Source organism: Denticeps clupeoides, chromosome 6, assembly GCF_900700375.1.
Source record: "Denticeps clupeoides chromosome 6, fDenClu1.1, whole genome shotgun sequence".
Taxonomy (NCBI): Eukaryota; Metazoa; Chordata; class Actinopteri; order Clupeiformes; family Denticipitidae; genus Denticeps; species Denticeps clupeoides.
This window is the reverse complement of record NC_041712.1, coordinates 25,171,967-25,197,403: the sequence shown is the minus strand read 5'-3', so window position 1 is coordinate 25,197,403 and position 25,437 is coordinate 25,171,967. Positions and strand designations below refer to the sequence as shown.

The following is a 25,437-nucleotide window of genomic DNA, read 5'->3' as shown; positions in this document are numbered from 1 at the left end:
TTCCATTTCGAGCAGGAAGCCTCTCCACCTGGAGGGGTGCAGCACCTGGGCGAGAAGCAGGACGCCTCCCCCTCCAAACTCATTCAGCTTTGATATTAATGAGTTTTTTGGGTTCATTGAGAACATGGTTGTTGTTCAATAATAAAATTATTCCTCAAAAATACAACTTGCCTAATAATTCTGCACTCCCTGTATACATTTATAGTTTGATTCCCTTCTTATTTAATTGATTGTTTTGTTTTTTTGCATACAGGACCAAAAAACTTCCAGCTCCATAGTCTTTCTTTAAATGCCTGGTATCTAGCCTCTCTTATGCATGTAAATCTGGCTTGGAGTCAGGGAGGGGTGGGGTGGGTGCTATGGGGTTTATAAAATTTACAGTATACTGAAACATTCCATGTTTACTCTGTTATATCCCTGTTTAAAAATCAAAAAAAATATTGTTGAACCAAAAGTAGTGCTGGCAGTGACAGTGGTGGCCTGATCGGAGTAATTTGAGCTGCACACCACTTGGCGGCCTTGTGTAGGCGGTCCAAGTCGGAATTTGTTGCAGTGCACGTCACGTCCGGTCTGAAAGCGGCTTTAGCGGCCGTGACGTGACGTGCACTGCAGCAAATGGTTGCGGTGACACGGTGAAATGTGTCCTCTGTATTCAACAGTCACCCTTAGCGAGCAGTGGGCCAATGAAAGCCGCCAGGGAAGCAGTGTGTGGGGACGCCCACCCGCTAGGCCACCACTGCCCCAATGTAAGCTAATGCAGAAAATGTATATTGGAGGCCTTGATAATCGTAATGGAACAGTGAAGGTCCACACCTCGACCCAGGTACACCCACCTCCTGCTCGGACAGGCCATCGATGATCTCGGAGATCTCGTGCTCGCTCCTCGCAATGGTTGCAGAGAGGCCGGTCCCCCTCTGGCCCACCCTTCAGCAGGAAACATCATCGATTATTATACACGCTTTGTGAAATGCTTTCACGAGCCAGGCGAGCACGAACCGCAGAGTGCAGAAAAGCTGCCGAAAAAAAAAACTCCAACAAAGCCACAGCTTCCTGAGCCATTTGTACAGAAAGCAGGAGGCAATGGGGTCAGAAGAATAGGAAGGGGAATGAGTTCAGCTCGTCCCGAAGCCTTTCAACTGCAGATAAGGGACCCCGCCAAACGTCTAGCTACTTCCTGTGAGCCGTCGAACGCTTTCATTACAAAGTCAGGTAAATAAACCCAACATGAGAAACGCAAAGTGCCTCAGAATCGGAGCTGTAAAAGGCGTGTGAGGGTGAAGGGTCAATCTGGGCGGCGGCTCAATCGTGACCAGGGACTTCGAAGAAGCTTTGAAATCCTCTGTACCGAGAACCAACGCTGGGCGACCTCTGACCTACTCCCGCCTGGGATAAGACAAGCCGACCGCCCCACAGGTGTGATGTAAGCACCCCGCCACAGGTGACCGGTCCCCTGTCGAAGGCGTGCCAAGGAGAAGGCTCACCTCTGGAAGCGCTCCTGCTGCTCCCGCTGCTTGCGGATCTCGGGGAACTGCCGCTCGTAGTACTCCCGCGTCCGGCTCTCCTTCGCCTTGCGCCGAGGGTTGTTCTCCATGCGTTCCACCTTCTTCTCCCAGGCCTCCATCAACTGGTCATAGCGCTGACAGATCTTCTGCTCCTGCTCAGACCCACAAAAACTTCAGATACGCACCAGTTCCCATTCCCTACTGGCCGACAACCTCTTCTAAATGAGTGAGAGGGCACTTTCATTGTTAGCTGATGAGCATGTGGCCCAAGGGGGATGACCTATAAGTAGCCTAGTGGGTAACACACTCGCCTGTGAACCAGAAGACCCAGGTTCAAACCCAACTTACTACCATTGTGTCCCAGAGTGTCTCCAGGAGGGACTGTCCCTGTAACTACTGATTGTAAGGTGCTCTGGTAAATGCTGGAAATGTATATTTCATGTGCAGCAGAAGTGTCCGTGTGAGAGACACTAGCGCTGCACCGATTCAAACATGGATAATGCAATATTAACAGGTGAACAGTGGCACGGTAACATCATTTTCTATATTTCTGTAGTAGAGTTGCGTCCCCCACTGGAGCCACACCCCAGCTTCCTGGAAGTCCCCGCCCCCCAGCGGCGAGAGAGCAGGCACACTCACCCTCTGCTTGCGGGCGTGGTTCCTCCGCTTGAAAAACAGAATGAGCTTCTTCCTCATCACTTGGTTTCTGTGAAGCAGAATTTTTGTATGAACCCTAAGACACCAGATGAAACTCTGCTTGAGGGCACGCAGCGGCCAGAAAAACAGATATAAACGGGTTATTGGCATTTCTAACGTGCATGTTACACCATCTAAACCCCCCCTGGGTGGTGTTACCAGGGGACAGTTGGGTTCGGTTCGCCTGCTTTATCAGTGTTTAACCGAAGAGGAAGCGGTTTGTCGCTCCGACGTCTGCATTTATTCCTGGCAACTCGAAGCTGATTCAGAGCAGTTGTGGCAGATTGCATCACTTCCTGCTTCATTGTACGGTTGGGGAGAAAAAAAAAATGAAACCCCCCCCAGCTGCTGAAGGCGGGACACACAGACCTGCCGCTCCCTCGCAACACTCTGCAGTTACGAGGTTCCGCTACCTGACCTTCACCCCGCACTTCCTCAACTTACAAGCGACAGTATGAAAACAGGGGACTCACGTCTTTATGTTGTCGTGGTAAACTTTCGTGTCCGACGGCTGGTTGTACAGCGGCTGAAGACAGAGAGAGAGAGAGAGAGAGAGAGAGACCCGTTAACAGTCGAGTCCGCTTTCCTGGTAATCCCAGCCCGGCTCCTGGTGGAACAGGGTAAGACGTTCCATCTCCGCACACTCACCAGCTCCACTCTGGGGCCGAGGCCTTCAAATATCTTGTGTGCTTCCTCTGCTTTTTTCTGTAAATAAAATGAGAAACATGAGCGGGGAACCCACAAACACACACACACACTCTTGGATTCTGCTTGATGAACTGTGTGGCTCATTTGCTTCCTCCATTAACCCAAAAGTATATGCAGACACTCACACGCACAAAAAAATATCTTTATTGTGCATTCAGATAAACGAAGTCCCCACCGTCCTGCACTCCCCATGTTGGGGGCGGGGCTCTGCTCATAAAGAGGAAAAAAAAAAATGGACGCGCCCATCCAGAGAACCGACTGGAGCACAGACATCCTTACAGAGCAGTAATGAGAGACAGACAACCACACAAAGATGACGAGTAAATCATAGTAAATCACGAGTAAAGCCATACAGGCACTAGAGGGAAGTTTATCTGCTCGCTGCAACCCCGCTGGCCGCACGAATAATTCTGAGAATCAAACGGGGAACAGCTGTCCAAACCAACAAAACTTTTTAAATCAGTGTTAAATGGGAATTTAACGCAACAAAGCTGAGCTGCAGTCTGTGTGGCCGTGTCTCTCTCTCTCTCAGGAAGAAAAACGACAATGAACTGCAGTAACCCCGCAGGCGCGGCCACGTCCCACCGACTACAGGTCCGAGTACAGAAATACACCATGCGCGATAAATATATATTCCTGTTTCACACACACACACACACACACACACACAGTCGACCACCATGCTAGCGAGCAGACACCTGAGCATGAAACACACACACACACGAGCCCGCCTTCCACCACCTGCGTTTCTCTGGTTTTAAAGAGCGTTATTCATCATATCGGGGTTATTGTACACGTTTGTCCCATGAATAGACAGCTTGTCCAGAGGCCGCCGAGGCCGTCCTCTACCTGCAGGTCAGCCTGCATGACCAAATCAGAGGAACGTAAACCAAGGGCCGGACGGAGTTGAAGAACCAGGCGATCCTCTTATGACGTGGCGGCAGAGTGAACTGTCTGCTGTGGGAAGGAGAGTCTCCGGTCGTGTTCTACCCACCCGGTTCTCGTCATAGATGATCTGGACGATGCTGCGGTGCTTGTGTTCCACGGGGGGCGGGGACACCGGCTTTTCCGGCTCCACAGGCTTCGCGGCCTCTTCCTCGAGTTGTTGCTAGGAGACAATCCAAATGCAGAGTTAAACGCAGGCGTACACGGACGTCCGCTGGGAGAAGAACTCCAGACGGAACACTGAGACAAGCCTTTGGACAAGTTGGTCAAGGGAACAAACCGGAAACTGATCATCTCGACGCAATTTCTGCGGTAAAACTGAAATGAACGTTCCCAACAGGAGGGACCAAACCAAATCCAGATTTAGCCACTAAGCCTCCAGGCCCACAGCATCACAGTCGGGCAGGCAGGAGATAACTGGGGTCACGGTGAGAGCGTGCACCCGCTGCCCCGCCCGCATTAGGCCCAGGGATTTGGCAAGAGACAACAAACAGCAGGTGGAGCTGAGGGCGGGGCGGGCGCCCAGGCAGCGTGATTCAGTGCCACGCCCACGGCTGGAGAGACGCGGGTTCACGTCGAGGTCGCCAGGACGTCCCGTGCAGGGCCACGCCCACGATTTCACAACGAACAATCCCCACCTGCTTCTTCTTGAGTTTGAAGATCTGCTGCTCCACCTTGGCGATCTCTCGGTCCACGCGGTCCATGCTCTGGATCAGCTCCTCCTTGGAGAGTTTGGAGGGGGAGGCGTCCTGCTCCTCGCCCAGGTGCTGCACCCCTCCAGGTGGAGAGGCTTCCTGCTCGACATGGAATGGAGTTTCCTTCAAAAACGGAGTTTGAGGCCACAAGTGAACGCAGTTCCAAGCCGCTTCCTTACCTTCTTCACATCTCCTGAATGTCTGAGGCCGTCCTGGACCACCTGCGGCAGTGGGAGGACGATGGAGCCCTGCGGGACTCGGGGGAAATGGGTCTCTTGGACCCCATCCACGCGCAGCCGCTTTGCATCGAGAGAGTCGTGCTCAGTCTGGGAGATGACGGCTGCGTGGAACTGGGGTTCGTACCCGTGCCTCCGTTCCTGAGGCCTTCAGAAAAGAGGAGGACATTACAACACACACCACGTCGCTACCGACTCTGCTCAGAGGATAAAAACTAAAAAGGCATCAGAAACCTCCTAACTAACATCAGATGAAAAGTTCATGTTGTTCTCGGTCCAGAAACTGGGCCTGAGGGGGCAGAAGATGCGACCGGACCTACCTCTCGGTGCCTGGGTGGAACTCGGAGAGGAGGGAGGGCCTACGGCGGCCCTGCTGCGGGTCCTGCAGGTGAGAGCGACAATCTGGGACAGAGAACTCCTACAAAATAAAGATAAAATAAAAATGGAGTGGAGGACCGGAGGCAGAAGGGCTAAACATCACGGTGAAAACCTGTGCGCCTTGTGTCCGATACAGAGGGCGTTTTGGGGACAGGAACCCCCCCCCCTCCATCGTGACTGGTTCCAGACATGCCTCGCTGCTACCGAGACGGCTCGCCGCGAACGACCGTTTCTAAGAACCGCGTAGCCAATTTAGCAAACAAACTTGCAGTGACCTGTGAGGCATGCGTTCACGTAGACCCACGACCCATAAAGCCAGCATGCAAAATAGGGCCACATTTCAAATCCAAGTACAGCTGTACAGGGCGTCTGCTGATGTCTGCTGAGACGGCACGTGGGGCCAGGACCAAACAGAAGGAAATTAGATTCGCGGCAACCAAGCAGAGACGACGGAACGGAGGCGGCTGCCGGGGATCCGATTAAAAAGGTGGCGACGGCAGACGCGATGCATCCATGCGCCGCCCTGCAGAGCTTCAGCCTTGAACGGCACGTCTCTCAACGGGAGGGAATTCCTGCCTTATGTGGAGCACATGGGCCGTTTTTCCACGGGGAAGGCAGGATGTTGCGTGTGAAAAGTCGACTGTAAAAGCCCCAGTCTTCTGGAGGTGTGGACCTTCCCTGGTCTCACGGCTTGAAAACATAACGCAGAAAAATCAGACAGTGCAGTTAAAAGCAGGCATTTTAGGGCCGTTCGTGGAGTCGGGTGAGCGGACTGTCACACAGGCGTTCAGCACCAGCATTTGGTCCTGACGAGTGGTAAACTGTCCCAGGCGTTTTTTATATCGGCCTTGTTGGTCCCCTAATTCTGTATCTGACGACTCTTTTCAGAATTACAGCCACTTGATCCAGCCCCACAGTGACATTTCCCAGGACGTCTGTAGCTTTAAATGCTAATGAGGCGAAGAGAGGCGGGACTAGGAGGAGAGCGGTCTACAGAAGTTGAGGGACATGACGTCATCAACGCAGTCCACCAACCACGATGTTTGTGGTCTGAAGATTGCTTTTTTTTCCCCTCTATGCCGTGCGGATGCTTCTAGTTTTATGGGAGAAGATATTTAATCTTTAGTCTTTCACCAGTTATAGAGTTATAGGCCTATTCAGGAGCGAGACGTAGTATTTTAATACCGCATTCATTGCTCAAATATTTTTCATCGTTTTTATTACTGTTTATATGTTGAAGCTTTAATATGAATTTATGCAACTGCAGTGCCTTGACGCCCCGGCCATAAAAGCGGTCATTATTGTGGTCCAGTCAGAAAGAAAAGTAAAAGCCCCCTCACCGGCTGGTGGCGGCCCGCTGAGCCGAACGTGTACTGGACTGAGTGTGGAGGGTAGCGGCTCTGCTCGCTACTGAGACCCCCCTGGCTGGGGGGGTAGCCCGAGCTGGACATGGTCCTGGGGTTCGATCACAGTCCGAGCTGAGGCATGGCTGGGAGGCCGACCCACCTGCAGAGACGGAGAGGAGCAAAACACCGTTATGAAAAAGGAATAAATAAATCAGCAAAACTGCTCCCCGATGTCACCATATCATCATCATCATCATCATCATCATGACAGGGGCCACATAACGATGCGACGTGGACTCATACATCAAAGGTTGAATCCCGGCCCGAACCTCATCTATTGTTCGGAGTTCGCACGTTCTGCCCGTGTTGGTGCAGGTTTCCTCCAGATTCTCTGGTGTACTCCCACCATCCAAAAGGTAGAATAGTCCGGAAACGTGAACGAGTGAGAGGATGGTGCGCGGTCGAGTACACTTTTACGGTCCACCACAACGCCTGACCTCTGACCTTACAGATCTGTAACCCACACCCTGATCTGTTAAACCCGCATGAAGCCCTCGCCCCTCCCACGGCAGGCTCGGGTTGCGGAGAGGAGGAGGGCAGTCGAGCCGCGAAAGGACGACAATGAAATGTAATAAATGAACAATACGCCACTGTGAGCAAGTCCAGACTGCAGTGACAAACCGAGGGCGGAGTTCATTCACGAATAAAAGGGCGGTGCAGCAGCGCGAAAGGGACATTTACATTTACAGCATTTACCAGACACCCGTATCCAGAGCGACTTACAATCAGTAGTTACAGGGACAGTCCCCCCCTGTAGACACTCAGGGTTAAGTGTCTTGCTCAGGGACACGATGGTAGTAAGTGGGGTTTGAACCTGGGTCTTCTGGTTCATAGGCGAGTGTGTTACCCGCTAGACTACTACCACCCTACTAAAGATGAAATCATACAGTGCTGCGTCATTGTCCCAGTTATGTGCAGATGTCCCTAGCAGTAAAACTACAAAAAAAAAACTAGGACATGGTCATTAGCAAATATGTGCAAATTTAAGGACGGACATGTTTGAAATACAGATATTATTTTTTAGAAGAAGGTCGATGCCTGAACACCAAGGCTCAGCAGCTGTTGAGGTTTCCGTCACCGAGATGAAACCTGGCAACGGCAAGCTGAGCGCTCATCTCCTTATTTATCCCGCCGTCCTCCACAATCCGTCCTGCCCTCCTCCTCCTCCTCCTCCCGGCCTCGGCCAATCCGTTCATCCCTTCAAACCACCATGAGCACAGTCGGAATTCCACTCTTCCCGGGAGCAGACCCGAGGCCTTCGGGGTGTTTCTCAGCTGGAAACCGGGTCCAAATAAAAACCACACACCCCGACATCATCAAATATAAAAAATAAGAAGAAAATACACATACAAAACATGCAGAAATAAACGGAGATTCTGGGATTCTGCTCCGCTTTTAAAACGGATACGGCACAGGAAGCGATCGATTTAACGACGACCCTAAAGCCTCAGTACGACTCCGTCGTGACACCGCAACAGGAAACAACATTCGGAGGATCGGGTTCTAGGGTGTAATGCTGCAGGGCCGAACACGACCCGTGGTGACGATGCCATTAAACAGGACCTCGGCGAAAGCGGCGTGCGACGCACCAAACTGCGGCGGCCTGCAATCGGCCCGCGTCCTACAGATCGTCCCCCGTCCACGGGTGTAATTAAAACACGCGCTCGGCTGTTCATTAAAGAACGCGGAGCAGAGGACGAATACCATGCGAAGAACCGCCGTCATCCGCAGTCCCGGATAAAAGAGAACGCTTTAACTGGATAATCACTCAGGGTTCTTCAAGAACGTGGCACAGAAACCGCAGCCCCGCCAACGGGGACACGCGGGCCAGCAGGGGAAAATGCAGAAGCAGCACGTCCAGCATCACGCCGTGAAGAAACGCCACCCTCGTTTACTCCGACTGGTGGAGGAGGAGCCGGCGCGCGTCAGCTTCTCAGGCGCCATGTTTCCCCCGGATCGTGTACGCGCTCTGAAGGAGATCTGAAGGTGCTGAAGAGATCAAACCTGCATTCTTTTGGCCAAGCACAGGCGCCTACAATATTTCAGCAGAGACAAGTTGAAGGCGAGTTGTGGACATTTACAGCATTTACCAGACGCCCGTATCCGGAGCGACTTACAGTCAGTAGTGACAGGGACAGTCCCCCCCTGGAGACACTCAGGGTTAAGTGTCTTGCTCAGGGACACGATGGTAGTAAGTGGGGTTTGAACCTGGGTCTTCTGCTTCATAGGCAAGTGTTACCCGCTAGGCTACTACTACGCCCATGGAAACGCGGACGAGATCGGGACGGGTGATTACAGCAATGCTGCCATCAGACCACTTGCAGACGACGGTTATCAGAAGTCCTCCATCTGCAGAGAGAAGTTACTAAGAGCCCTCGTGCTGGTCGAATGCTGCCGCCTGCTTTACTTTAAAATAGGGCCGTTAGAAAATAGTGATGCAGGGATGTCTTAATATCCATATTCTTGTATACAAATTTAGCCCAAAATTAATTTGTTTTGGCTGAGTTATTAATATAAAGTGATCATCACAGATTGTACACAGCATCTCTTGTTTCAGCTCTATTTTTACATTTTCGTCGAACTGTAGAATATCGTATTATAACCGTATCATGGCCCATGTACCGTGATACGTATCGTGAGATCCAAATTCCAATACACACCCCTACTTTAGAGCATGACAGGGTGGTCAAAGCAGCAAAGGAAATTTATATACTAAAAATTTTTTAGACTAAAATTACAAATTTTAAAAGTATATTATATTCTAAGCCGTTTTGTTTCTATCTGGCAACACAGGCTGTAATCCACACATGAGAGCAGAGCTGAGGGAGTGACGTGTTGGAAACTGGATCCCGTACAGGACTGATAAACCACCATCCTCATCATCATCATCATGCATCTCGGCCCATTAGATACTGTACATGATAAAGATGTCCAGATACCGAGAGACCAACCCTAAGTAGTACTTCCAGGGTTCTTGACCTTTGAACGCATCCAGAACGTCCCGACTCTTCATCGATAAACCTCTTAAATATTAGTCACGCGTGCCAATTAATTAATAAGAACGCATGGCGTTTTTTAATCGAACATCCTAACACGAAGAAAGTTCCCCTGAAACGTCCTTTACCTTCCCAGGTGCGGAGCAAAACGTTTACATATCTACATCGCGACAATCTGCGACCAATTTTTATTTGCATTCACTTAATGTGAAATGTGAAATGAAGCCCGGTGCATTAAAGATAAGATAAAAAAGGTTAAAGAGCGGCGACTTGACCGCTGCTGAGGCGAGAAAAGCCCCGAGTTAGCTTAGCATGCTAACGCTAGCCGCGGCGGCTACAGTCGCTGAAACTCTTGATCGCGGCCGTGCAATTAAACTCCTCCTGCGTGTAAAATGTTATTGTGAAAATTTATCGAGGCTTATCCGACCGAAACCGGTCCCATGCATGTGCATCCGGCCGATGAAAGTGCGATTTTTTTTACCAGAATAATGCAAACCCTCGAACATTAGCCAGCAGGCGGCTAGGACACTCGGCTAGCGGAGCCCAAGAGTCGACCCGGGCTCCTCTCCCTCCGCACCGACACCTCCGGGGATCCGGCGAGCCCGCACGCCCGGCCCGTGTTGGCTGGCGGCTCCACGACCACCGAGCCGCCATCTTGCGACGGGACGCAGCATTTTCCAGCGAACGCTCGGCGGGGGACGCGGACAAAACGGCGGCTCACCTCATTTTCGCAGACGAGGAACGAAAAGCGTCCGAGGATCCGGGCCGGTCGCCGGCGACGCCTGCGGACTCTCGGCCGCGCACTGCGGGCTGCGGCGCACTTGTGCGCGGACTATTTGTCCTGACAGGACCCGGTGCGCATGGTAGATTATTTCGACCGTTTTCACTTCCACCCTCGCGTAGGAATCCACATGGTCGACGACCGCGGCTTCTGTCCCCGAGTCCGTCACCTGAAGCACGGAGGCCCGGACGGACGCGCTGGGAGAATTTACTTCTGTGTACCGAGAAGGATGTCACGGTGTGACGTTAAATGACGTCCCCGCAGGCAGCCTGCAGCTCCTGCAACAAGCCTCACCCCGCCCCGGCATGATGCCAACCCGCCCATCCTCCCTCAATTTCGTGCATACATATACATACATACATACATACATGCATATATATATGTATATGTATGTGTGTGTGTGTTTATGTAGGTGTGTGCATTGTAATATATATATTACACTTTATTTGTCTGGAAATGCATCGACTTTACGCTTGTTGTTGCCTGAGACAAAATAATTTTTGTTCGTTGCAAATGTACACCTGACGGCCACTGTACATTTAAGTAATTAACGCCGCGTATCGGCACGTGTCGTAAATAACGTCGAATCGAACCTCGGAACCTTCGAGCGGATCGCGTTGCGCCACACGGGACTCTTTAAGCGGCGGACGCGACAGCGACGGCGACGGCCATGCTGCTTTTACTCCTGCTGGCCGCGTCGTACGCGCTGTGGATCCGGTGGATTTGTCGCCGGTGTCGGGCCGATGGTGCCCGGTTCGGGCGGACCCAGTCGAGCGGCGGGCTGCGGGCGCTGCTGGTCACCGCGCACCCGGACGACGAGTGCATGTTCTTCGCCCCGACAATCATAGAACTAGTCAAGTCGGAAGCATCCGTACATTTACTGTGTTTATCGTCAGGTGGGTGTTCGGGGGTATGAACCGGCGACCGAGGGGATGCCGGTTGAATTGTGTGTTAATTCGGCTCGTTTTTTTTGGCTCATGTGTAGGGAATTACTACGGCCAGGGTCCACTGCGCCAGAAAGAGCTGGTCGAGAGCGCTGCCGTGCTGGGCATCCCGGCTTCCCGAGTCACTGTCGCGGACAGAGAGTAAGACGACAGCAGCAACTCGCGTTTCTTTCCACTTGTCTTTTACTTTTTACTTCATTTAAGTGACGTCAGTATGTAAGTGTGTCAGCAACGTGACATTGTATTGTAGTATTTACGTAAATCAGAAGGTTGCCGGTTCGAATCCCGACCATCGAGGTCCCCTTGATGAAGGTGCCGTCCCCACACACTGCTCACCAAGGGCGATTGTTAAATGGGTGGTAGTAACCTAGTGGGTAACACACTCGCCTAAGAACCAGAAGATCCAGGTTCGAACCCCACTTACTACCATCGTGTCCCTGAGCAGGACACTTAACCCTGAGTGTCTCCCAGGGGGGGGACTGTCCCTGTAACTACTGGGATAAGGGCGTCTGATAAATGCTGTAAATGTACTGATTGTTAGTCGCTCTGGATAAGGGCGTCTGGTAAATGCTCTAAATGTTAAATACAGAGGACACATTTCACTGTCACTGCGTGCTGTGCTGCCGTGTCTCACAATGACTAATCACTTCACTTTCAAATTCTTCTGAAGTAACTGGTGCAACTAGATGATGACGATGTGAGATGAGAGACTGAAAGTGGCAGTAACGGTCATGTTGATATCTACATATCTGGGTCTTTTCTGTAAAATAGTGAATATTTTTATATAGCTGTAAATTGCTTTTAAGTAGATTATTGCTGGATCATTTAAGATACATGCTCTTACTGGACAGTCACAACTCGAACTGAAGCGAATTAGGCTCCTCCTCCTCCTCTGCTGCTGGATGCACGGCGGCCTGCTCCTCACCTTCAGGGCCCTTTACCCAGCATGCACCCCCATTAGGGCTATACCATGCTGGGCTCGGCCCCACCCTTTCCCCCAAATATGCTCTGTGGGCAAACAGTGGGCCGGCAACAAATCAAACCTCCTCATTCTTACCACAACAGAGCAGCAGTCAAGCTGGCCTGATGAATGGGCCGTCCGTGTCACCGCGGCCGTGAACGATGTGGAGTCGCGAGAAAGGGACCCTCCGGAGAGAGTGAATGAGCGTTACGAAGGGGGGGGGTTTCCTCTCACCCTGAAATGAAGCCATTAGGTATCATGAGCAATACATTTCCAGAGTCTCCATAAAGGTCCCCTACCATGAAAATGTGACTTTATGAGATTATTTAACATTAATACAATTTCCCTCTAGCCTCTCTATGGTCCTGCAGTGGCTAGAAAATAATTAAATGGGGTTTTAAATAATAATTTAGTTCTCCAGAATTCCACAGAAAGCAATCGACTTCAACCCCTTTTTGTTTCTTTTTTGTTGTTGCTGCTGGTATGAATGAGACCAGTTTTGATTTATTTAAATTTTGTATCTCTGCAGCAGCTCTTTTTTGGAATGAAACAATCATAAACTGGTCAAAAGATTCTCATGCCCCCCTCTGTAACATTGTTATTTATGGTTTATAAATATAGAATAGAGGAATTGTGTTGTGTGCAAGTGAAAATTCTTTTTTCATTTCATTGCACCGTATCAGTATTTCTATGTGTTCCCAACCACAGCAGTCCTTCTTGGAAGTTTGAATAGTTCTGAGAGAGCGGCTCAGTGTGAGGTTACCCAGGACTGGGATGTGAACCCGAGATGCCCTGCTGAACTTTGATCTCCGCTTGTTCTGTCGGCTTGGGCACTGAACTCAAAACCCCCTCGGCATGTCTCTGTTTCCTCTCGCAGCTTCACTGTTTACCCCCAGGGCAAGTTATCTTCATCTGCCTCTTCCCCCAATTCACACACGTACACACACACACACACACACACACACACACGTACACACACACACACGTACGTTCACACAGACTCTTCATCCTGCTGCTCCCCTTCAGCTCAGTTTCAGCATGAGTTTGGTTGTGGGCAAAGCTCACAAGACTTCAGTCTGGCTTGGGGACAGACAGACAGAATGAACAGACTGTTGCAGAATTTTTAAACTCTCATACAGCAGTGTTATGACGAAAAAGTGTGTGTGTGTGTGTGTGTGTAAACATACAACAATATACGTTTAGTCAATCTGAGGCTCCGTCCGATCGGGCCTTGTGTCCACACAGAAAAGTTTTTCTGTGAAATGGTAAAATTTCTGTCCAATCGGTCCTTTCCGTGTGGACGTAGAAACTGTAACATTTCTGTCCGATCGTGCCTTGTGTCCACACGGAAACGTTTTTTGTGAAATGGTAAAATTTCTGTCTGATCTGGCTTTGCGTCCACACGGAAACGTTTTTGTCTGAAACTGTAAAATTCTGTTCGGTCGAGCCTTGCGTCCACACAGAAACGTTTTTTTTCTCTGAAATCGGGCCTTGCGTCCACACGGAAACATTTGTTGTGAAACGGTAAAATTTCTGTCCAATCGGGCCTTTCCGTGTGGACGTGGAAACTGTAACATTTCTGTCCGATTGGGCCTTGTGTCCACACGGAAACGTTTTTCTGTGAAATTGTAAAATTTCTGTCCGATCGAGCCTTGCGTCCACACAGAAACGTTTTTCTCTGAAATCGGACCTTGCGACGTGGAAACTGTAACATTTCTGTCCGATCGGGCCTTGCGTCCACACGGAAACGTTTTTCTGTGAAATTATAAAATTTCTGTCCGATCGAGCCTTGCGTCCACACAGAAACGTTTTTTGTGAAATGGTAAAATTTCTGTCCAATCGGCCCTTTCCGTGTGGACGTAGAAACTGTAACATTTCTGTCCGATTGGGCCTTGCGTCCACACGGAAACGTTTTTCTCTGAAACTATTAAATTTCTGATCTGGCCTTGCGTCCACACAGAAACGTTTTTTGTGAAACGGTAAAATTTCTGTCCAATCGGGCCTTTCCGTGTGGACGTGGAAACTGTAACATTTCTGTCCGATTGGGCCTTGTGTCCACACGGAAACATTTTTCTCTGAAACTGTAAAATTTCTGTCCGATCGGGCCTTACGTCCACATTGAAATGTTTTTCGCTGAAATTGTACATTTTTGTCTGATCGGGCCTTGCGTACACACTGAAGCATTTTTCTCTAAAACAGTAAATTTCTGTCTGATCAGGCCTTGCGTCCACATGGAAACGTTTTTCTCTGAAATCGGGCCTTGCATCAACACGGAAACGTTTTTTGTGAAATTGTAACATTTCTGTCCAATCGGGCCTTTCCACGTGGACGCGGAAACTGTGGAAACTAGCATTTCTGTCCGATCGGGCCTTGTGTCCACACGAAAAGTTTTTTTGTGAAACGGGAAACATTTCTGTCCAATCGGGCCTTGTGTCCACACGGAAACGTTTTTCTCTGAAACTGTAAAATTTCTGTTCGATCAGGCATTGCGTCCACATGGAAACGTTTTTCTCTGAAATCGGGCCTTGTGTCCACACGGAAATGTTTTTCTCTGAAACTGTAAAATTTCTGTCAGATTGGGCCTTGTGTCCACACGGAAACGTTTTTCTGTGAAACTGTAAAATTTCTGTCTGATCTGGCTTTGCGTCCACACGGAAACGTTTTTGTCTGAAACTGTAAAATTCTGTTCGGTCGAGCCTTGCGTCCACACAGAAACGTTTTTTTTCTCTGAAATCGGGCCTTGCGTCCACACGGAAACATTTGTTGTGAAACGGTAAAATTTCTGTCCAATCGGGCCTTTCCGTGTGGACGTGGAAACTGTAAAATTTCTGTCCGATTGGGCATTGGGTCCACATGGAAACGTTTTTCTCTGAAATCGGGCCTTTCGTCAACATGGAAACGTTTTTCTGTGGAATCGGGCCTTGCGTAAACATGGAAACGTTTTTCTCTGAAACTGTAAAATTTCTGTCCGATTGGGCATTGCGTCCACATGGAAACGTTTTTCTCTGAAATCGGGCCTTGCGTCAACACTGAAAAGTTTTTTTGTGAAACGGTAACATTTCTGTCCAATCGGGCCTTTCTGTGTGGACGCGGAAACTGTGAAATTTCTGTCCAATCGGGCCTTGTGTCCACACGGAAACGTTTTTCTCTGAAATCGTGCCTTGTGTCCACACGGAAACATTTTCTCTGAAACTGTAAAATTATGTTCGGTCGAGCCTTGCGTCCACACAGAAACGTTTTTCTCTGAAATCGGGCCTTGTGTCCACACGGAAACGTTTTTCTCTGAAACTGTAAAATTTCTTTTCGATTGGGCATTGCGTCCACATGGAAACGTTTTTCTCTGAAATCGGGCCTTGTGTCCACACGGAAACGTTTTTCTTTGAAACTGTAAAATTTCTGTCCAATCGGGCCTTTCCGTGTGGACGTGGAAACTGTAACATTTCTGTCCGATTGGGCCTTGGGTCCACACGGAAACGTTTTTCTCTGAAACTGTAAAATTTCTGTCCGATCCGGCCTTGCGTCCATACGGAAACGTTTTTCTCTGAAGTCGGGCCTTGCGTCCACACAGGAACGTTTTTTGTGAAACGGTAAAATTTCTGTCCTTGTGTCCACACGGAAACGTTTTTCTCTGAAACTGTAAAATTTCTGTCCGATTCGGCCTTGCATCCACACGGAAACGTTTTTCTTTTTCTTATACAAGAAATCCTCTCTAAAGAAATGACAAGACTGTAGACGTGTTCTGGCAGTTCAACACGCTGCAAAGGAGAACTAGACTCAAAACAAGACGCGAGAGCAGGGAGTTACAGCACCACCTAAAGGTGTGGAAGGGGATTAAAAGCGTTCAGGACGTTCTCTGCATCTTCGTGTGTACGACAACGTTTCAGATAACGCTTCGTGTGGACGCAGGTTTTTTACAAACCAAAAACCCGCTTTAGAGTGTGGATGGGGCCTTAAAAGCATCATAATGTGGTTGGAAATGTGTATAAAGATTATCAGATCACATAACTCAGGGTTGGGCCTCATAAATATGTCAGCTGTGTCGACTGTCTCCAGGCCCTGGTGCATTATGGGATCAGCACACATCTAAGCATGGTTCACTGGTCCCTGGTGTGGTCTGCACCTCCGTGATCTACCTGTTCTGTGCAGAAAACACGACCTATCCCTGCGTTTATTTATAAATTGATTTGGACCAAGAGGGGAACGAGTTCCTGTTAATCCAATCTGGCAGGGAGTGTCAAAATAAAAGCCCTTCATTTCATACTGAAAAAGGCACATGTGTGATTTTAACTAATAGTTTATCAATTAAAAGCATGTAAGAAATGAATCACACAAGTTGCCAAGTGTTATTCAATATTAATTCTTAATTCTAAAGCTTGTTGTAGCATTTTGAAAATGACTGGCCGTGATTGATATCAGCGACGAAGGTCTACATGCCTGTGATGATATTTAGGGCAGTAGATGGCTCGGCCTGTTCGCATCAGTCCCTCCCCCGAAGGAGTTAACCGCCTGCGTTCTGCTTTCCCAGCTCCCTCGCTGTGCAAATTAGAGGGCCGGAGCCTGCCAGCCTTCTAGGCCTCGGCCCCATGTGACCAGACTAAACAAGCACTGTCAGTCAGTCCCACAGCCGCTCCAGTAGGCCAAAGTTCAACAACTGCATTCAGGCGGGAGGAGGGTGGGGGGTTACTTCAGGGCGCTTGGCTGTTGCCATAGTGAAGTGAAAACCGCGCTTTCATCCCGCTTGAGAAAGGTCAGGTAGATCATGTGTCTTTTGTTCGTTTGTTTTCTCTCTCTCTTACGGTGAAGCCGCAGCGATCGATTGTCCATATCCAAAATGTCCAGTGTTTTTTATTCTCCCGGCCTCAACCGGGAGAGAATTCCCAGCCTTTTTTTTTTTTTTTTTTTTTTTTAAGGGACCCCTCACCCCGCTGGAACTGGTCAGGGCTGACCCCGGGACCCTGGCAGCCGCTTGATTTGTGTCCTGATCTATCACGCTCCTGCCAGGGCACGGCGGCCCTGCTGCATTGTGCTGGTGGGCTGGACGGGGGGGGGGGTTCAACCGAATCCTTTCAGCTCCGGCGCTGCTGACCCCCTCGCTGCCCCATCAGGCCATTTCTCTCTGTCGCTTTAACTCCGCGCCTCCCCCCAATCTGCGTGTCTCCTTTGTCCAACTTTTGAACGCATCCAAAATCCAGTTCCAACATCAGAAACATGATTGTATAACGTGTGTGTGTGTGTGTTTTCTGTTGTATAAGCCGCAACCTCCTCTGTACCCGGTTTCTAATGAAGCCCCCAGGACAGTTTTCCCGAGTGAGTCTGTGTGTGTGTGTGTGTGTGTGTGTGTGTGTGTGTGTGTGTGTGTGTGTCAGTGGGAGGGGTCGAGAGCAGAAAGCAGGACCGATAAACATGGCGTACGCGCCGTGATGGAGCCCACGTGAGCGGGTAAACCAGGGAATCTGCTCCATGCTCTCCCCTGGGTCACATGGTCTTTATTAGCTCCAGATCAATGTAAACCAAAAGCCCCAGTGGCTCTAATGACCCTTGACACCAAGCATTGGCAACCACCTTCTATCTAAACCACCTTCTAGCAAAAGAACGCTGCTCCTGGTCATAAATCATGCCGGAGTGCTTCCACTACGTTGCTGTTTTTACGTATCAAATCTTACCATTTAGCTTGTTAAATCGTCAGCATGATTGTGTCTTATTGGAGCAGCGGTGGCCTAGCGGTTAAGGAAGCGGAAGCGGCCCCGTACCGGTTCACGATCCCGAACCGCCAAGGTGCCACCGTCCCCACACACTGCTCCCCACACTGCTCACTCAGGGTGATGGGTTAAATGCAGAGGACAAATTTCACCGTGTGCACCGTGTACTGTGCTGCTGTGTATCAGAAGTGACAATCACTTCACTTATCTCTCTGTCTCCTTTCCCTTGTAGAGAGCTCCCTGATGACCCCAGGGCCAAGTGGAGCATCTCTCTGGCCTCCTCCCTGATTTTAAAACACATCACGGCCCAGTCCATCGACGTGGTAAGTGCGGCGTTGATGCCTGTGGATCGGTCGTGTCGGTTTTGCCGCTTGATATTGACGGACCGAGGGCATCATGTCGTCTTCCCCTGTATTTAAACATAATCGCATGGAACTGCTGCAGGCCTGGCCCGTTTCCCCACCCGATTATCATCGACTATGCCGGGCTCCAGAAAATTACCCACAAGGCATCTGGTGTCTGATAATTAACCTGGTGCAGTGCAGCTCCACGGAACACCGTTGCAGGAATACGGCGTCCGAAGCAAACGGGAGCGCGAAGGCAGCGAAGAAGGCACATGGGCGTGGGTCGTATGTTCCAAAATACACTCTGTACGCTGCCTGCAGGCCTGTTTATTCTGGCAGCCCGATACGTTTCCGGGGAATCGTGCCTTTTTTCCAGGCCTGGCGTTCCCATAACAACCCGAAGATTCCTTATTCCCGATCTCCGCAGGCCGAGGCGTTCTGCACCGCGTTCTCATACATTTCTGTTTAATTAGGCGCTCCATGTTCACAGAGTAAATATCTGTTATCTGCTGCCAGCACGGCCAAAGTGGCTCCATGTGTGGACCGCTATTCCCGTTTTACATTCCCATTTTACTGGTGTTGTTGGCAGGTGCTGACCTTCGACGGGAGAGGGGTCAGCGGCCATGCCAATCACATCGCCGTCCACCAGGCCCTCAGGTAAAACGCCAAAATGGCCGCCCTGGGCCGTTCTAAACTCCGGCTGGGCGGCGCTCCACAAACCCCGCACCGCAGTCTGCATTCCGAGACTGCAGCATTTTCTGAGCAGAAATACGGCACCTCCAAACACACACACACACACACACACACACACACAGCCAAACAGCTCCACCGTCAGCCAAGTGCTGTAAAATACGAGGAGAACGGCAATTCTGCAAATACAAATTTCAATCTGAAATATTATTTTAATGTCGAAGGTTTATATCACTGACCGTTGTACATAATAATCTAATTATTTCTACAGTTCATATAAATAAAATAAGTACAAAAAGAATAGATATACTTCTCATATAGAAATGCAATGATTCGGTAATCAATATGAGGCAAAATGTGGGAAAATTGACTTGCACTGAAAAGACTGGATGATGGAACAATATGTGTTTTAGTGCCGCTGTATGGCGTGCAGGCTCCGGACCTGCACCGGCTTTCTTCCCCCACAGAAAATGTCGACCTTTTTCCCAGTTGGCCCGTGGCCAGCTGCACCGATCTTATCCTTTTCTGACCCAAAATTGTGCTGATCGCCTGGAAACAAGCTGCCTGTTTACTAGATTCCCATTGTTAGCATGGTGAAAGTGACCGACATAATAACAGTAATAATCTCACTTTTTATACATTCGTCTTATAAATGTCATATGGCAAAAGCAGAATTTTGTTTCCCCATGATTTACAGTTTTCATTGGCCATTATTATAACGAATCATAATATTAAAATAATTTTTATGCTTGCCATTGGATGTTATTTTAGTCAAATTACTGCAATTTTGATGTAAAAAATGTATTATTGGTCTTACATTTGTTGTTTTGTCTGCCAACAGTTATCTGGCCTCCAGTGGGAAGATTCCAGATGGTACGTCTCTCCACCAAACGAAAATGCCTTTAAATTAGTGGTGGCTTTTAATGGAGAACTTATGAGACATTTCAGGGACTGTTTGGGACCGTATGACCTGGATTGTATGTGGTTGTTCATTAGGCGCCACCTGCTGTTTGGACTCAGTTATTGTCACTGCTCTTCAGCTTCCTCAAGAATCGTTTTCCGAAGTGGATAAAAATTCTAATTAAAATTTTATTTGTCACATATATAATCATTCATCTTAGAAGAATGATTTGTTGACCGGACATAAAATCTTTCTAATTTAGGAAAAGTGAAGTGCTTTGATGTACAGTAGAGGCCAAAAGTTTGGACACCTTCTCATTCAATGTGTTTTCTTTATTTTCATGACCATTTACGTTGGTAGATTCTCACTGAAGGCATCAAAACTATGAATGAACACATGTGGAGTTCTGTACTTAACAAAAAGTGGAGACCTGGCCTCCACAGTCACCGGACCTGAACCCAATCCAGATGGTTTGGGGTGAGCTGGACCAACAAGTGCTAAACACCTCTGGGAACTCCTTCAAGACTGTTGGAGAAGCATTTCAGGTGACGACCTCTTGAAGCTCATCGAGAGAATGCCAAGAGTGTGCAAAGCAGTAATCAGAGCAAAGAAACTAGAATATAAAACATGTTTTCACTTATTTCACCTTTTTTTGTTAAGTACATAATTCCACATGTGTTCATTCATAGTTTTGATGCCTTCAGTGAGAATCTACCAACGTAAATGGTCATGAAAATAAAGAAAACACGTTGAATGAGAAGGTGTCCAAACATTTGGCCAGTACTGTATACTTAAATCATTTACTTTTTAAATAATTTGTCTTAATTGAGTAAACTGGGTGTCATGTGACCATTCATTCCCTGTCTGTAGGAACTTTACATTGTGTAGGTTAATGTCCCCTTTTTTTTATATTTAAAGGTGCAGCAATCATATTGCAATCAGTCTGAATTTGAGCTTTAAATTTAAATCCAGGCCAAATACTGAATCGATTTTGTCCATGTATTCGTTTGGCACGATTTTATCTATTACGTATATAAATAGCGGTTCATGTCCTACCGGAAACTGTGCTGCCATGATTAAACAGATGTCTTAAACTATGTTTTTATGTAACCGCACTAAACCCGCCCGCGGTCACTGATGTCCAGGGACGGATTAATGTCCTGGTATCATTGACCTGATGTCTGGGTGCTTCTTTTATTTCTGAATGAGACAGGACTAAGCCAGGTGTTGCGGTTCCTTCTTGATTTCATCTTCTTATCATAAGCGCCTTCTGCGACATCAGGCACTTATACCTGCCATCGGGACACGTGTCCATCATTGTCCTGAGTGCTCTCTTTATCCCACCTGCTGTTCACAGGCTGCCACGTCCTGGCGCTGTGTTCCATCAGCATGTTCAGGAAGTACCTCTCGGTCCTGGAGCTGCCAGTCAGCTGGCTCTTCCCCTCCGACTTCTGCTTTGTCATTGGGATGGAGGAGCATAAGCAGGCCAAGGTAAGCCAGTGGTGAGAAGTTCCCCGCCACAGAATCTCATCTCCCTAGAAGGGCCTGTGGACACTTCTGGTCCATATGGGACCAGGACGCTAAAGGCCTGGATTGAGGAGGTTTCACCGTGGTGACCTCCCTCTTCTGTGCTCCCAACAGAAGGCCATGCGCTGCCATCGTAGTCAGCTGCTGTGGTTCCGACACCTCTACCTCATCTTCTCGCGCTACATGTGGGTCAACACGTTCCGAGTGGTTGTGCAGGAGAAACAAGTCCTGAAGTTCTACTGACCCCAACTTAACTTGCACTTAATACTGCGTCTAATTTCTTTCACATGTTCTATTGTTTGGACACTACTGTACGTTTCAGATCTTATCTGTAATAATTAGATCTGAGGCCTTATGTTAAAGTTTATATTTCTTTAGACAGGCTGTTTGAATGAATGTTTTTTTTTATGTTCTTTAAAGATTGTAGCCGAAAAACATTTAAGTGGCAAATAAAGTTATTTTTATTCAAAAAGCCAGTTTATCATCACTGAACATAAGTCATATGGTCATGATGAGGTCTTCAGAAGAATCACATTATTCATTATTCATTGGAGATCATGGTCCACCAGTATCAGGATGAACTCATTTCACAGCCAGGCATCGCCACAGTTCCAGGACCTCCTTCAGATGGACAACTACATGCTTAAATAGTCCAGAATGTCCTGGATCAAAGCGCCCCCTCTCACATGGACTATCTGCTTGCCCCGTCAGCTGCATGAAGGGCTTATTTCAAGCACGAGGTTAAATTTGGTCCGCAGATATCATTAGTTTTGGTTTAAATAAAGCAACTTGATTCTCTTTACTGGGCCTGCGCGGCAGTTTTATTTCCGAGGCTGGGACATGCTCCGGATGGTCTGGTGCTGCTCCATGCTGTCCTCCCAGTTCTCCCCACAGAAATCCTCCACGGTCACGCTGCGCACCGTCCCCGGGTCCAGGCAGTGTGGCGCGACGCCTCAGATCAGATGACATTTCAAAATGACATTCAAATACAAACAAATGGGCATGCTGACGTACATATAAACCACCGTTCAAAGGTTTAAGGTCATTTAACTCCTCTGATGTAGGTGATTGGTAGCTGGAAATATACATTTACCAGATGCCATTTTCAGTAGTGACAGGGACAGTGAGGGTCAAGTGTCCTGCTGGTAGTAAGTGGGATTAGAACCTGGGTCTTCTGGTTCACAGCCACCCAGGCTACTGACTGTTCCATCATGCTGTGTTCACTAATGCGTCGGGTGTTAGTAGCCTAGTGGGGTAACACACTCACCTATGAACCAGAAGACCCAGGTTCAAACCCCACTTACTACCATCGTGTCCCTGAGTAGGACACTTAACCCTGAGTGTCTCTGGGGGGAGACACTCCCTGTAACTACTGACTGTGAGTTGCTTTGGATAAGGGTGTCTGATAAATGTCATAAATGTAAATGTAATGCAACAATTATCTGGTTAAACAAGCTGTAAAAGTGGCCGGAGCGCCAGGCGTAAACGTCTGAACCGTGGTGTACACCAGACCAAACGTACCGAAGCCATCAGGATTGGAGCGAGGGATGTAGAAGCTCTGCACCCCGCAGGTTCTGCAGAACATGTGCTTGGCGGTGTGCGTGTTAAACGTGTACGTGGACAGGCGGTCAGAACCCTGCAATAAAGTGGAAGCCTCACAAAAGGACGTCCATGATTGTCAACGTCCATGATTCTCACTCTGCTCATTACCTGCAAGAGGGTAAACTGGGACTTGGGCACAATGAAGTGATGGTTCTGTTTTTTGGTGCAAATGCTGCAGCTAGGACAGAACGGTGAAGTGAGCTGATGATGAGGGCCACCGTGGTGAACGGGGGACTGATCGGGGTCTTACTTGCACTTGAAGACGTGCAGGTCCGGGCACGTCCATACCTGGAAGCGGACAGCACCGCAGTGGCACCCGCCCAAGTGTCCGACCAGATCCGGGTTCCTGCGCACAGACACAGCCTTTCACAGGCCGCCATGCTGAAACGGGTTTTCTTTTAAACCAGGATGTTACGGGTTCACATACCTCCCGTCCTGTCCGCCGTGCGCCATCAAAGCTTCGTTCCAAACAAATGCGCAATACTGTTCAAAAAAAAAAAAGAAGAAGAGAGGAGTCAGCTGACCGAGTCACATTCGGGGGTCAATTAATGATTTAAAGCAGAACAAAAACCATACAGATACACAGATTCAAACAGCCTGTTATCAGAGCACTCGGGCTCAAGCTCCACTTCTAGTGTCAAGGCAAGGCAGGAACTGTTTGAAGCTTGAAGATTTAAAATTATTTGAGCCTTCCACAATAATGTGAAATTGCCAACTTCATCCGTAATAAAAAAAAACCCAAATAACCTGAAAGTAAAGTAACAAAATTTGTAATACTTAAGACAGTAAAAATGTTTCATTTTGTTGATTTATTTATTTCTTATTTACAATAAAGAATACGCATTAACAAAGGTAAGCGTGTGAGAGTCTCCTCACTGTGGTCTGTTTGTTGGAATTGTGTCTGGGAGGAAACGTTGCCCCTGGGCTCAGAGTACAGCCGCTTTGCACAAACAGGCCTTGGTGACGTGGGCGATCACGCGTCGAAAAATCACGTGAACGGCAACGGGCCACCGTGGCAAAGCTCACATGACCTTCGGAGCCACGTGTCTTCACGCAGGCCCGGTGGAGGCGTCTGAGAAGATTGACTGTTTGTTCATCTCGCCACTCCTGCGCTGTGAAAAGTGTGGCGTCGGTGTCACGTGACGGGTGTTGACCGTGAACCAGTTCGGCAGGATGATCCGGATCGTGTCCTGGCAGCTGCCGGAGACGCCCTGTCCTTGTGACTGTAAATCACGATGCGCCAAGAAAGGCACAAACAAAATGCCCTGATCAGTCCTAAACGGAAATGTTCTGATCAAGAAGTCAAACGTCTGACTGCTATTAAAAAAAATATATGTACATCTCATGATTCATTTATTTAGCCCCGAATGTAGCCAAACAAACAAGCGACGTGGCAAATGAACCTAGCATTAAATACTCAAGACATCCCGCACCCACCCTGATTCTGGTTCTTTCCCATTTCCCACCGCACACCTGGCCACAGTAAATATAGCGCCTGTGGTGTCAGCTTTCTAGGCTTGACCCACTTCTTCTCCACCGAACACCATCTGGCAGCATGTGTTCCAGGGACACAGAAGCTGAACTGAGCACACAATATTTCATTCTTCGTTTTTTTTCCCCCACTAATAATCCACGAATCCATACCGCTATTTTCGGGTTATCGAAATCTATTCTTCGGGTTCAACTGAACTATCAGAGAGCACTGTGATAAAGTAAATATGTCGTGGGCTGTTAGAACGTGTCTGATTCTCTTTAACGGGTCGTGAAGAATTGCCCATTATTGCCCATAACTTTTTCATAAGAATATTTTTTTCTTCTCAACTTCTTCATTATTCATAATCGATTTTTTTTTCTTCCGCATTACTGACGTTTCGGTCCAATCAGAACTGACGCAAACAAGTCGCTCGTCCAATCACCGGCGCCGGAGTCGCTGCTGCATTCCACGCCTTCTTGCGTTTTCTAGACGCTTCTTGACCCGGCTCGAACGCATGAGCAATATCACTCCGCGCAGTGTTTTTTCCACTGGCTACTTCAAACAAAGGGTTAAGGTTTCACACAAATACACAACAAATAGCAAATGGGGGGTGCCCATGTACAAAGAAAAACGTCGAAGCAAGTATGCGCAATATAGCACTGGTGAAGTTCTGAGCGCGATATCGAGGACCTATTTTCTTTTAACGGGCGGATGAATAATATGGCGCAATACCGCTGACGTTACGCTGAGTTATAAATACCGGAAACGCCCGGGTTTCGCTTAGAAGCACGAAGGAGACGGTAAGGTTTATTTAGTTACCCCATGTTCGTTTCTGGCTGTAGTTCGTTTTTGAGGAGGTCAGTTTTGTGCGCTGATCGTTTTGTCGTTGTTTCGTTTCAGTTTATTCGGTGGCTATAATCGAGGCCGCTTTGAGATGTGTACTTAGGCTTTC

General features: G+C 48.6%; 3 protein-coding genes across 10 annotated transcripts in view; 1 reads left to right on the top strand and 2 right to left on the bottom strand.

Annotated features, from left to right (window-relative positions):
• ncor1 (nuclear receptor corepressor 1) overlaps positions 1 to 10,604 on the bottom strand; it is a 41,915-nt gene extending 31,311 nt beyond the window's left edge. For 7 of the 8 annotated variants that reach the window (XM_028982615.1, XM_028982618.1, XM_028982619.1 and 4 more), the window contains exons 1-11: positions 10,284 to 10,604; positions 6,501 to 6,666; positions 5,103 to 5,200; positions 4,726 to 4,930; positions 4,490 to 4,645; positions 3,901 to 4,014; positions 2,847 to 2,903; positions 2,672 to 2,724; positions 2,142 to 2,208; positions 1,482 to 1,654; positions 834 to 924 (exon numbers count right to left, since the gene is read on the bottom strand). In XM_028982615.1, coding sequence (XP_028838448.1) covers positions 834 to 924; positions 1,482 to 1,654; positions 2,142 to 2,208; positions 2,672 to 2,724; positions 2,847 to 2,903; positions 3,901 to 4,014; positions 4,490 to 4,645; positions 4,726 to 4,930; positions 5,103 to 5,200; positions 6,501 to 6,611 — 1,125 coding nt within the window. In that variant the 5' untranslated portion in view covers positions 6,612 to 6,666; positions 10,284 to 10,604. Of the gene's footprint in view, positions 1 to 833; positions 925 to 1,481; positions 1,655 to 2,141; positions 2,209 to 2,671; positions 2,725 to 2,846; positions 2,904 to 3,900; positions 4,015 to 4,489; positions 4,646 to 4,725; positions 4,931 to 5,102; positions 5,201 to 6,500; positions 6,667 to 10,043; positions 10,061 to 10,283 lie in introns of those variants that run through there. The other variant, XM_028982616.1, reaches the window with a different exon arrangement.
• Positions 10,605 to 10,995: 391 nt separating this feature from the next.
• On the top strand, positions 10,996 to 22,094 carry pigl (phosphatidylinositol glycan anchor biosynthesis, class L). Its single transcript, XM_028983461.1, has 7 exons — positions 10,996 to 11,239; positions 11,329 to 11,428; positions 18,180 to 18,270; positions 18,881 to 18,948; positions 19,823 to 19,854; positions 21,240 to 21,373; positions 21,524 to 22,094. The coding sequence occupies exons 1-7, from the start codon at positions 11,014 to 11,016 to the stop codon at positions 21,650 to 21,652; spliced, it is 780 nt and encodes a 259-aa protein (XP_028839294.1). The 5' UTR covers positions 10,996 to 11,013; the 3' UTR covers positions 21,653 to 22,094.
• Positions 21,847 to 24,827, bottom strand: cenpv (centromere protein V). Its single transcript, XM_028983459.1, has 7 exons — positions 24,449 to 24,827; positions 23,888 to 24,234; positions 23,439 to 23,494; positions 23,262 to 23,357; positions 23,120 to 23,189; positions 22,931 to 23,045; positions 21,847 to 22,361 (listed from the first exon to the last, which is right to left on the bottom strand). The coding sequence occupies exons 1-7, from the start codon at positions 24,651 to 24,653 to the stop codon at positions 22,231 to 22,233; spliced, it is 1,020 nt and encodes a 339-aa protein (XP_028839292.1). The 5' UTR covers positions 24,654 to 24,827; the 3' UTR covers positions 21,847 to 22,230.
• Between the last annotated feature and the right edge of the window lie 610 nt (positions 24,828 to 25,437).